At 70.0% G+C, this 10,319-nt stretch overlaps 2 protein-coding genes across 3 annotated transcripts; one reads left to right on the plus strand and one right to left on the minus strand.

Moving 5' to 3' along the window:
* Positions 1-22: 22 nt before the first annotated feature.
* On the minus strand, positions 23-3,831 carry ARHGDIG (Rho GDP dissociation inhibitor gamma). The gene is made up of 6 exons (XM_058035831.1): positions 3,722-3,831; positions 2,388-2,573; positions 1,391-1,474; positions 1,225-1,301; positions 625-688; positions 23-534 (listed from the first exon to the last, which is right to left on the minus strand). The coding sequence occupies exons 1-6, from the start codon at positions 3,792-3,794 to the stop codon at positions 335-337; spliced, it is 684 nt and encodes a 227-aa protein (XP_057891814.1). The 5' UTR covers positions 3,795-3,831; the 3' UTR covers positions 23-334.
* A 979-nt stretch (positions 3,832-4,810) lies between these two features.
* Positions 4,811-9,939, plus strand: RGS11 (regulator of G protein signaling 11). 2 transcript variants are annotated; one of them, XM_058035614.1, is made up of 17 exons: positions 4,811-4,895; positions 5,729-5,825; positions 6,116-6,166; positions 6,250-6,356; positions 6,427-6,478; positions 6,705-6,763; positions 6,901-6,977; positions 7,119-7,200; positions 7,307-7,375; positions 7,973-8,002; positions 8,085-8,146; positions 8,369-8,482; positions 8,589-8,704; positions 9,067-9,154; positions 9,256-9,394; positions 9,463-9,545; positions 9,618-9,939. In XM_058035614.1, the coding sequence occupies exons 1-17, from the start codon at positions 4,836-4,838 to the stop codon at positions 9,742-9,744; spliced, it is 1,413 nt and encodes a 470-aa protein (XP_057891597.1). In that variant the 5' UTR covers positions 4,811-4,835; the 3' UTR covers positions 9,745-9,939. The 2 variants fall into 2 exon arrangements, with proteins under 2 accessions (XP_057891597.1, XP_057891598.1); XM_058035615.1 differs by having other exon boundaries at positions 7,979-8,002.
* Positions 9,940-10,319: the final 380 nt, after the last annotated feature.

Genomic DNA, 10,319 nt, shown 5'->3' on the forward strand with positions numbered 1-10,319 from the left:
GGTGGGGACACAGAGACACCAGTAAGAGACCAGTCTGTAGGGTTTAATGGCGATGGAAGAGCACAGCCTGCGAGCGGGCGGGTACCGGGCACGGCACCGCCACGGCACGGTCACAGCCCCGGCCCCGGCGATGGGCACGCCGTGAGGACCAGGCGGGCGTCGAGGTTTAAAAAAAAAGAGCAATTAAAAATAACTTTGGTTGCGAAGACCACGACCACGGGCTCTCACTCGCTAAGGGACCCCCCCGAACCCCTGACGCGACCGGGGCGAGCGCGGCGGCGCCGGGACGGCGGCCCCGGGGCCCCGAGCGCGGGGGAGCGGCTGCGGGGCGGGCTCAGTCCTCCCAAGCCTTCTTTATGCACAGGCCCCACTCCCAGCTCAGGTGCTCGGCCTTGTCGTCGTCGGTGACGAGCGAGCGGACGCGGTAGGAGCCCCGCGCCAGCCACCCCCGCGGCGCCTCCTCCGCCGGCGTCACCACCTCGTACTCCTCGGCCCGCGGCGCGTAGCTGCCCACCATGAACACGTCGCGGTCCACTGGGCCGGGAGGGGACAGAGGGACGGGTGAGCGGGGCCGGGGTGCCCTGGGGGTCCCCAGCCCCCGCCCCAGCCCCCAGCCCCACTCACCGGGCCGGCCCCGGCGGTAGGTGAGGTGCAGGCAGCGCAGCCCGCAGACGATCTCCCTGTTCACCTGCGGGCACAAGGCAGCGGGGACTTGGGGACTGTGCCCACGGCATAGGGACCCCTGGAATCCTGATATCCACGGTTTCCAGGATGTCAGGATTCAGCAGCATCAAAGGTGGCAGGGACTCCAGGCTGGCGGGTAACTCCAGGAGGGGCAGGGACTCAGAGATGGCAGGGATCCCCTCAGGAGGGGCAGGGACCTCTAGGAAACCCTTGGATAGGCAGCACTGCTGGGATCTCTGGGAGAAGCGAGGATTCTGGGGTGGCAGGAACCATGGGGTGGCAGGAACCGTGGGGACAACAAGGATCCCCAGGGTGGCAGTGACCCAGGAGGGAACTCAGGGTGGGCAGAGACCCCCAGAGGGGCACGGACCCCAAGGGTAAAGGGTGGAAGAGGATGTGCCAAGGCAGAGACCCTGGGACAAGCAGGGACCCATGGGTGGCAGGAGGGACACTGTGGGGCAGGGTCCCGGCGTAACAAGGACCCCTCAGGGTGGGGAACCCCTGGTGTGGGGGCAGCAGAGCACCTCGCACTCCCCTCACCTTGAAGGACACCTTCACTCTGTAGTCCACCCCTTCCTTCAGCACAAAGGCCCGGCCTCTCAGCTCCTCCAGGTCTCCTGCACAGGCAGATGGACCATCAGCCCAGCACCCCTTCTTCCTCCTCCCCCTTCTCCTCCTCCTCCCCCCGAGGTGTCCCCAGGCTCACCTGTCAGATCCATGGTGATGGGCCCTGGCGCCTGCTCACACATCAGCGTCAGCTTCGTCACCTGCACGTTGGGCACGCTGGCATCTGGGGACAAGCAGCAGGGCCCAGCCCTTACCCACCATGGCCAGCCCCACCATCACCTCCATCCCAGAGAGCCAAGGGGCTGCTCGTGGCTGTGTGGGAAGGGCCACAATGTCCGTGGTGGGGTGTTAAAGTGAGTGAGTGCCAGGCAGGGCACAGGAGAGCAGGTGCACCTCAGGTCACCCCACCACTGCCCTTTGGGGTAAGATCACGTTTAAAGGACCCTGACATGAGTATTTCCCAGGGGATACCATTCCCTGGCTCGGGAGCAGAACAAGGGGGAGCAGAGGATGAGGATGCAGCACGTGCAGTCAATGAATGCACCCCTTGAGGTGAGCACTGGTCTCATTCACCCCTCAGCCCACCCTGCCCTGCCCCGGCTTTCACACACACCACGGTGCCCCCCATGCCCCCGCTGCTGTGCCAGCTCTCCCCCCGCAGTTTTCACCCTCCTGGATGAATTCCTGGATGGACATGAATGGAGCTGGGCCCGTGGAGCTCCCCGGGCACCCCCAGCGCAGAGCAGCCCCGGCCCGGGGTGGGGACCCGTGGGGGCCATGGGGGCCCGGTCCGGTCCCCCCGGCAGCGGTGCCACCCCGGTGCTCCACCCCCGCCCCCGCCGCTCGCTCCTCTCAGTCATCCCCATGAATTTCCCGGTTCCCCGTGGCCGTTCCTATGGAAACTGCGGCGGTGATCCCGTAACCACGGCAACTGCGGGGTCCCCGGGCCCCGGCGCTGCCGGCGGGGAATGCCGGGCTCTGTGCGCGGGTGGGGGGCACGGGCGGCACCCACGGGCGATTCCAGCCGGGATGCGCCCTCCCCGCCGGGGATGCCCCGCGGGGCGCTCCCTGCCCGAGCTCCCCGAGCCCGCTGGGGCCGCCGGGGTGCCCAAAGCCGCCCGCAGCCCCAGCCTTACCCACGGCAGCGGGGATGGCACCCAGCAGCGCCTGCTTGTACTTCCGCAGGCTCTCATCCCCCGGGTCCAGCTCCTGGATCTCCTGCAGGCTCTTCTTCTCCGGCGTCTTGTACGCCAGGGCCGCGTCGGCATCCTCCTCCTCCTCCTCCAGCGATAGCGTCACCCCCTCCTTGTCAGCCATGATGTCTGCGGGGGACAGGCGGTGGCAGCTCCGGGGACACCCCGGGGACACCCCCTGCCCCCGGCACGGAGGCTCCGCTGGGCAGGGGGTGGCTGGGCTGTGACAGGGGAGTCCCGCGGGGAGGCCAGGCCGGTGCCCTGCCGGAGCCGAGGCCAGGCTGCCGGGCTCGGTGTCCCCAAGGCCTGGTGGCACGGCTGAGAGCCGCGGTGTCGCCGCCGGCTGAATTCCGCACGGTCATGGAGCAGGGCGAGCTGGTGCCTGCGCCGCGGGCTCGCTCTGGGGGGCGCTTGGAGACCCCTCCAGCCCCCAGGGCCCCTTGGTGTCACCCGGAGAAATCCTTGTCACCGCCCCACGGTCCCTCCAGCCCCACTGGGCACCCTCCGGCCCCATCTCCCACCCCAAACCCAAACCAGCAGCGCCGCAGGGCAAAGAGGCATCGCTGGGATGGTGGCTCCGGTGGCTCTGGTGCTGCCAGACTGCTCGGGGGGCACAAGCGTGGCTGATGTCCCCACAGCCCCTGACTCTCCCTGCCCACTGCATCACCACCCCACGCCTGTGACTGCGAGCACTGAGCTCCCCAAAACCCCCGGAACTCCGTCCCGGGGGACACGCTGGGAATACAGCACGGGGCAGAGAACACTGCCTGCTCAGCCCCGGGGCCGCAGGGCCAACACTCGGGGTCGGTCTGGCCAAGCTGTGGGTCCCAGGGCAGTGGCAGCGATGGGGACACAGCAGTGGCAGCGATGGGGATAGAGCAGTGGCAGCGATGGGGACACAGCAGTGGCAGCAATGGGGACACAGCAGTGGCAGCGATGGGGACACAGCAGTGGCCCTGCTGCCCCTCTGCCCCCCCCGCGGCCCTGCCCCTCGGCTGTCACGGCAGCACGGGGGCACTCCCAGCCCAGGGACTCGGGGCTGCCCGCGGGTGGCAGGGCAGGGTGGCCTGGGCCAGGTGCCACAGGCAGCGAGGGGGACAGCGGGGATCTCCCCCGTGGGACGCTCCGGTTCCCCCGGGCCCGGGGCGCTGCTCTCTCACGGATGCACCGGGCCCCCGGGGGATGCTAACCGACTGGCACTCGGAGCGATGCCCGCCCTCCCTCCCTCCCTCCCGGGCAATGCCCCCCGGCGCTGCCCCCCGGCCGCCGCCGCTCACCTCGGTAGCACAGCGCCAGCCAGAGCAGCTCCAGCAGCTGCCCGCCGGCCTCGCACACGTCCAGGCCGAGCATGGCCGGGCCGTGCCGGGCCCGCCGCCCCCGGGGCCGGGCGGGGCGGCCGCTGGCGGGGCCCGGGGCGCGGCTCTGCCGGTGCCGGCGGCTCCTCCCGCCCGCTGCCGCCGCGCTCGGCGGTGCCGGCTGCTCCCGAGCGCTCCCCGCTGCGCTTCCCGGCGCTGCCCGGCGCGGCCCGGCGGGGCGGCGGCGGCTCCCGCAGACGCGGCGGCTCCGCTGCCCGCCCCCGCCCGCCCCCGCCCCTCGGCGGCTCCAGCCCCGCCGCTCGTGGGCGGCGAGACTGCAGTGAGCTCATCGCCGGGCGCGCCCGCCCCGCGCTGCCCGCACCCCGCGAGCCTCCTGGTGTACCCTCAGTGCACTGCGTGCCTCCCAGAGCATCCTCTGGGTACCCTCAGTGCACTGCCTGCATCCCAGAGCATCCTCTGGGTACCCTCAGGGCACTGCCTGCATCCCAGAGCATCCTCTCTGTACCCTCAGTGTGCACTGCGTGCCTCCAGAGCATCCTCTGGGTACCCTCAGGGCACTGCCTGCATCTCTCGAGCATCCTCTGGGTACCCTCGGTGCACTGCCTGCATCCAAGGAGCCTCCTGCCTGTTATCTCAGGGCACTGCCCGCATCCCCGAGCATCCTCTGGGTACCCTCAGGGCACTGCCCATGCCGTGCCCGCACCCTGCCCAGCGCCTCGCTCGCAGTTCCCGCACCATGCCCGCGCTGTCCGCAGCCCCGCACGCTGCCCGCACCCCTCGAGCATCCCTCCTGTCTCCTCAGCGCTCCGCCCGGCCCCTGCCCGCGCCGCCACCCCGCAGCCACAGCGGGGCGCGTTCCCCTCCGGGGCACCGGGAGGCTGCGGGGGCAGCGGGGGCCGGGTGTGCCGGGGGTGCCACGGGCAGGGTCAGATCGGCCCCGGGGGTCGGGCCCGGGGTTTGGGGCTCCCGGTGGAGGCGGCGGCGGGCGCGGGGGGGCAGCGGGGCGGGACCGGGCGGGGCCGGGGCGGGACCGGGCGGGTCCGGGCCGGAGGCGGGCGCGGGGCGCGCACCCGCGATGACCATCGGCGGCCCCCGCGGCCGGCACCCCCGCCTCCAGATGCCCTGTCTGCGCAAGGTGAGCTACACCGGCACCGGCCCCGGCACCGGCCCCGGCACCGGCAGCCGCCCCGCGGGGAGCGGGCGCCGCTCCGGGGCACGGCGGAAACGGGCACCGCCAACGAGGGGAGCGGGCACGGCGAGCACCCGGTGTTGGGACTGTGGGGATCGGGCACCGGCATCGCGGGGCGGGGTACCGAGGACACCGGCACGGTGTGGATCGGGTACCGGGCGCTGGGACTGTGCAGACTGGGGCACCGGCACCGTGCGGAGCGGGGACGGGGCGCGGGGGCCGTGGGGACCGGGCGCTGACACCGCGCGGGGTTACGCGGGCACCGGGGGCCGCCGGCGGAGCGGGTGCGGGATCGGCGGGAGCAGCACCGTGCAGCGAGCCCGGGACAGCGGGCACAGCCCGGCCCGGCGCCGCCACGGGCACCGGGAACCGCCCCGCCAGGGAAAATACCCGCGGGCAGCGGCCGGAGCTGAGTGCCCTGCTCCCCACGCCGGGCTGGGCTGCTGCCAGAGCCTCGGCAGAGCTCACTCCCCAAAACCGGGGTTCCCCGGGCCAGGGATGCCGGGAGGATGAGCGTCTGCAGCTCCAGCATCGGCTGCCGGGTGCCTCGGTCAGGCTGTGGCATGCCAGGCTGCCCCCAGGCTGGGCACAAGGTGCCCTGGGGCACTGCGGAGTTCCAGGCTGTCCCCAGGCTGAGCGCTGGGTGCCCCTGTCGGGTTGCGGGGCCCCGGGTTGTGCCCAGGTCACAGCGTGCCCGGGTCACAGCGAGGGGAGCCAGGCTGTGCCCAGGCCCGGAGCCGCCGTGGCGGGGCTGAGCGCGGCCGTTCTTTGCCCGGCAGATGGAGCGGATGATCGTCAGCATGCAGGACCCCGACATGGGCATCAAGATGAGGAACCAGCGCTTGCTCATCACCGTCATCCCCCACGCCATGACAGGTGGGTCCCCTCGATGGGGTGCCCCTCGAGGTGCGGGGGAAGGCGTGCGGGAGCTCCCCGCGTGTCCGCAGCACCGCCGCTCCCCTCCCGCGCCCCTTGCTCGGCGCTGCAGCTGGGATCAATTATGCATCGGCTGCGCGGGGCGGGCTCTCGCTCGTCCTTGGCAGGGCCCCCGGCACCCCGTGTGACCCCTGGCACCGCCATGCTGTGCCAGGTGCCCCGGCCGAGAACACCCCCATATCAGTGCGGGGATCCCCCCTGCACCCCACTAACGCGGCCTCCATCCCTAGGGAACGACATCGTGGAGTGGCTCATCCAGAAGTATGGCATCACGGAGGAGGGTGAGTGCCCTGGCACAGGCAGTGGCACCGGGGGAACAGCTGGGCTGTTGAGCCTGCACGCAGCCCGCAATCGCTTTGCGCAGAGTCGCTGCACCTCGGCAACCTGATCGTGAAGCACGGCTACATCTACCCGCTCAAGGACCCGCGCTCGCTGGTGCTGCGGGCGGACGAGTCCCCTTACCGCTTCCAGGTAGGGCCCGAACGCCGGGGCTGCACCCCGGGCACCCCAGGGCAGCTCCTCAGCCTCCTCCTCCCCGCAGACCCCCTACTTCTGGACCAGCACCAAGTGGCCGGCCACGGAGCTGGACTACGGTAGGTGCCAGCGTGCCTCTGGCATCAGCGTGGGCTGAGACCCCTTCCAGCCCTTCCAGCCCCTTCCAGCCCTTCCAGCCCCTTCCAGCCCTTCCAGCCCTTCCAGCCCTTCCAGCCCTTCCAGCCCCTTCCAGCCCTTCCAGCCCTTCCAGCCCTTCCAGCCCCCTCCAGCCCTTCCAGCCCTTCCAGCCCTTCCAGCCCCCTGAGCGCCGCCGCTATCCCGCAGCCATTTACCTGGCCAAGAAGAACATCCGCAAGCAGGGTGACCTGATCGAGCACGAGAAGGTGAGCGGGGCCCTCCCCACTCCTGCCATGGGCCGGGGCAGTCCCGGCTCACCCCGGAGCGGGCGGGGGACGCGGCTGTGCCTGTGCTGGAGCCAGGCCAGGGGACAGGGCCACCCCGTGCCTGTGTGGCTCCCCAGGACAACTACAACCTCCTGCACAAGCGGATCAACCACACGTGGGACTTCGTGGTGATGCAGGCGCGGGAGCAGCTCCGGTGAGTGCGGGCACGGCCGGCCCCGCCGCGCCCGGGGAGCGGCCGGGATGGAGCGGCCGGGATGGAGCGGCCGGGATGGAGCCCCCGGGTGCCGGCAGGCAGGGTGCCAGCAGCACCTCCCCGCCGCCTCTGCACGGCCAGGGCAGCCAAGCAGCGGCGCAAGGGCGACCGCATCGTCATCGACTGCCAGGAACAGGCGTACTGGCTCGTCAACCGGCCCCCGGTGAGCGCGGGGCGGGGGCGGGCTGGGGGTGCAGCCCCCGGCCCGAACAGCGGGGCTGAGGGGCTCAGGGGGTGCCCCAGCCCCCAGCATGGTGCTGTCCTTGCAGCCAGGAGCCCCCAACGTGCTGGAGCAGGGTCCCGAGCGCAGGAACTGCCACACCACCCGTGTGCAGCTGGTGAGTGGGGTGTCCGGGCACCCCAGCGGGCACAGGGCACACCCAGTGCCTGTGCCGGGGTGAAGAGCTGCCCCGGTGGGTGCCCATCCAGCTCACCCCAGGCTGTGCCCACATTTTGGGGTGAGGGGTGAGCCCAGCTCTGCTAACATCCGTGTGTCCCCCACCCCGAGCATGGAGGGTCCGTGTGTCTGTCCTTGCACCAGCATCCCTCTGTGCCAGCACCTCTGGTCCCTGCAGGGAGCCCTGGGGTGCCAGCAGCAGCCACCATGCCCTTCCCAGTGTTGTGACCCCACTAATGCTGCCCCAGCACCCCCAGGCTGCCCTCACTAACCACCCACTTTCTCTTCTCTGCGCCGTGTGCCGTGTCCTGTGCCCACGTAAGTGTCACTAACCCGGGGCTGGTGTCACACTGGGGTGTGGAGGGGGGAAGGCAGGGTTCATTCCATGGGCTGTGCTGGGGAATGAGGCTGGAGGCCACGGGGATGGGATACAGAGTCCCGGGCTGGAGGACTGGGTGCCTGGATTGTCCAGGGTGGTGGGGCAGGACAATGTCCCAGCCCCACCGTGCCCTCAGCCAGCCCCGTGCGTCTCTTGCAGACCAAGAACATGGATTACTACAAGCGAGAGGTGAGTGGGGCCAGGGGTGGGGGCAGCTCTGGGGGGCACGAGCTGCCAGGCACCCCAACATCTGCCCTGCGCCTGGCCCCAGATCGAGTACTGCAGGAAGGCCATGGCCAGGACCAGGGTGAAATCCTCCATCTGCCTTGAGGGGTGAGTGGCAGCAGCTGCCCCAGCCACGGCTGGGTCCCTGCCAGGGTGACAGGTGTACCCACACCCCAGCAGCTGGTGCTGGCACCTCTGCACCCCAGCCCTGAGCAGGGAGTGGGGCTGAGGCTCTGCACAGCTCGGGCACATCCCCACCACGTCCCATTCATGTCCCCGTGGTGGCTGGGGTTGGTGGCCCTGGTCTCCTCCAGCCACCACTCCTGGCAGGTACATCAAGTTCAACGAGCAGTATGTGCCCCACGACCCCATCATGTCCGGCTGCCTGCCCAGCAACCCCTGGATCACGGATGACACCACGTACTGGGCCATGAATGCCCCCACGTAAGTGCCCCAGCCCCCCCAGAGCCCCAATCTGCAGGATTGTGGGGTCTGTGGGGTCATGCAGGCTGCCATGGGCTGCCAGCCCCAATGCCACTGTCACCCACAGAGTGACAACCCCTACAAAGCTGCGCGTGGAGCGCTGGGGCTTCAACTTCAGTGAGCTCATCAACGACCCCCTGGGCCGGACACAGCTCCTGGAGTTCCTCAAGAAGGAGTTCAGTGGTGAGGGGGGCCAGCCCCAGCCCTGAAACACCTCTGTCTTGGCACCCCAGACCCACCACTCTGACCCAGCACCGCCAAACCCACCATGTCCCACTGGTGCCTAATCCACTGCCCCATCCCAACACCACAAACCCACCATGTCCCACTAGTGCCTAATCCACTGCCCCATCCCAACACCACCAAACCAACCCATTGCTGTGTCCTGCCGTTCCTCAGCCCCACCACATCCCAGTACTCCCAGTTATCTGCCCCAGCTGGCTCTCCCTGTCCCAGGGGACACATGCCCAGCCATGGTGGCCTTTGGGGGTTGCCCATGAGGGGTGCCCAGTGTCCCCATTCCCAGCACCGTGTCCCCTCCCCAGCTGAGAACCTGAGTTTCTGGGAGGCGTGTGAGGAGCTGCGCTACGGGGAGCAGTCCCGCATCGCCGAGATCGTGGACTCCATCTACCAGTGAGTGCCAGTGGCTTCAGGAGGAAGGGCTGGGGCTGGTGAGGCCATCCCGGTGCTCTGCCCAGGCCAGGGCCGGGTTCAGCACGTTTGTGGCTCCCCAGGCAGTTCCTGGCGCCCGGGGCCACGCGCTGGGTGAACATCGACAGCAAGACGATGGAGAGAACCCTGGAGGGCATCAAGACGCCCCATCGCTACGTGATGGACGATGCGCAGATGCACATCTACATGCTGATGAAGAAGGTGGGTGAGGGCAGGGCTGGGCAGAGCAGGGCTGGGCAGGATCGATCCTCACCTCTCTGCTCGCCCAGGACTCCTACCCACGCTTCCTCAAGTCGGACCTCTACAAGAACCTCCTAGCCGAGGCCGTCATTCCCCCGGAGACCAAGAAGCGGTGAGGGCAGGGACTGTCCCCTGGGGCCACCAGGGGTGGTCCCCGCCGGTTCTGACCCGGTTCTGCCCGCAGGGTTTTCCCCTTCATGCGCAAACAGCGGCACTCCAGCCCCAGCCCGGCGCTGCTGCTGCCCGCGGGCGATGCCGAGGAGAGGAGCAGGAGCCCTTCCACGGCGCCGGTCCCCGAGGAGGAGAGCTGAGAGAGCCGAGAGCCCCGGAGCGCCCCGACCCAGCACAGCCAGCCCCTGCCGGCAGTAGCACTGAAGGAGAGAAGCCATAACCCCCCCGGAGCCAGGCTGACCCCGCTCACATCCCCGCAGCCCCTGTTCCCCCTCGGGGAGCCGCACCCAGCCGGCCTGGTGCGGGGTCACCCCTGCTCCCCAGCCCGGGCACAGTAAAACCCCACGGGAAACACCGCAGGCTGCCGTGGTTCTTGGGGAGAGGGGCCAGGGAGGTGTCGGCAGGGTGGGAGAGGCACAAAGTGCTGCCCATTTCTGGATTGAGAGCTGTTCTCTGGGCTGGAGGCGACGTCCTGCCATGCCTGCAGCAGCCAGCCAGGGTGCAGGGCCGGGAGGGAACCAGATCTGCCATGGCACAGCCAGCACCCACCGGCCTGAGGCTCCCAGGGGCAGCACCAGCCTGGCACAGCCCAGCTGGCACTCAGGGTGTGCCACCCACACCCTGGCAGGGACAAAAGGCCTCTGGAGTGGCCCTGTGGGCTGGCAGGGGCACCAGGAGCAGGGCTGGCAGCTGAGCCACTCTGCTGTCCAGTGCT

Source organism: Melospiza georgiana, chromosome 16, assembly GCF_028018845.1.
Source record: "Melospiza georgiana isolate bMelGeo1 chromosome 16, bMelGeo1.pri, whole genome shotgun sequence".
Classification (NCBI taxonomy): Eukaryota; Metazoa; Chordata; class Aves; order Passeriformes; family Passerellidae; genus Melospiza; species Melospiza georgiana.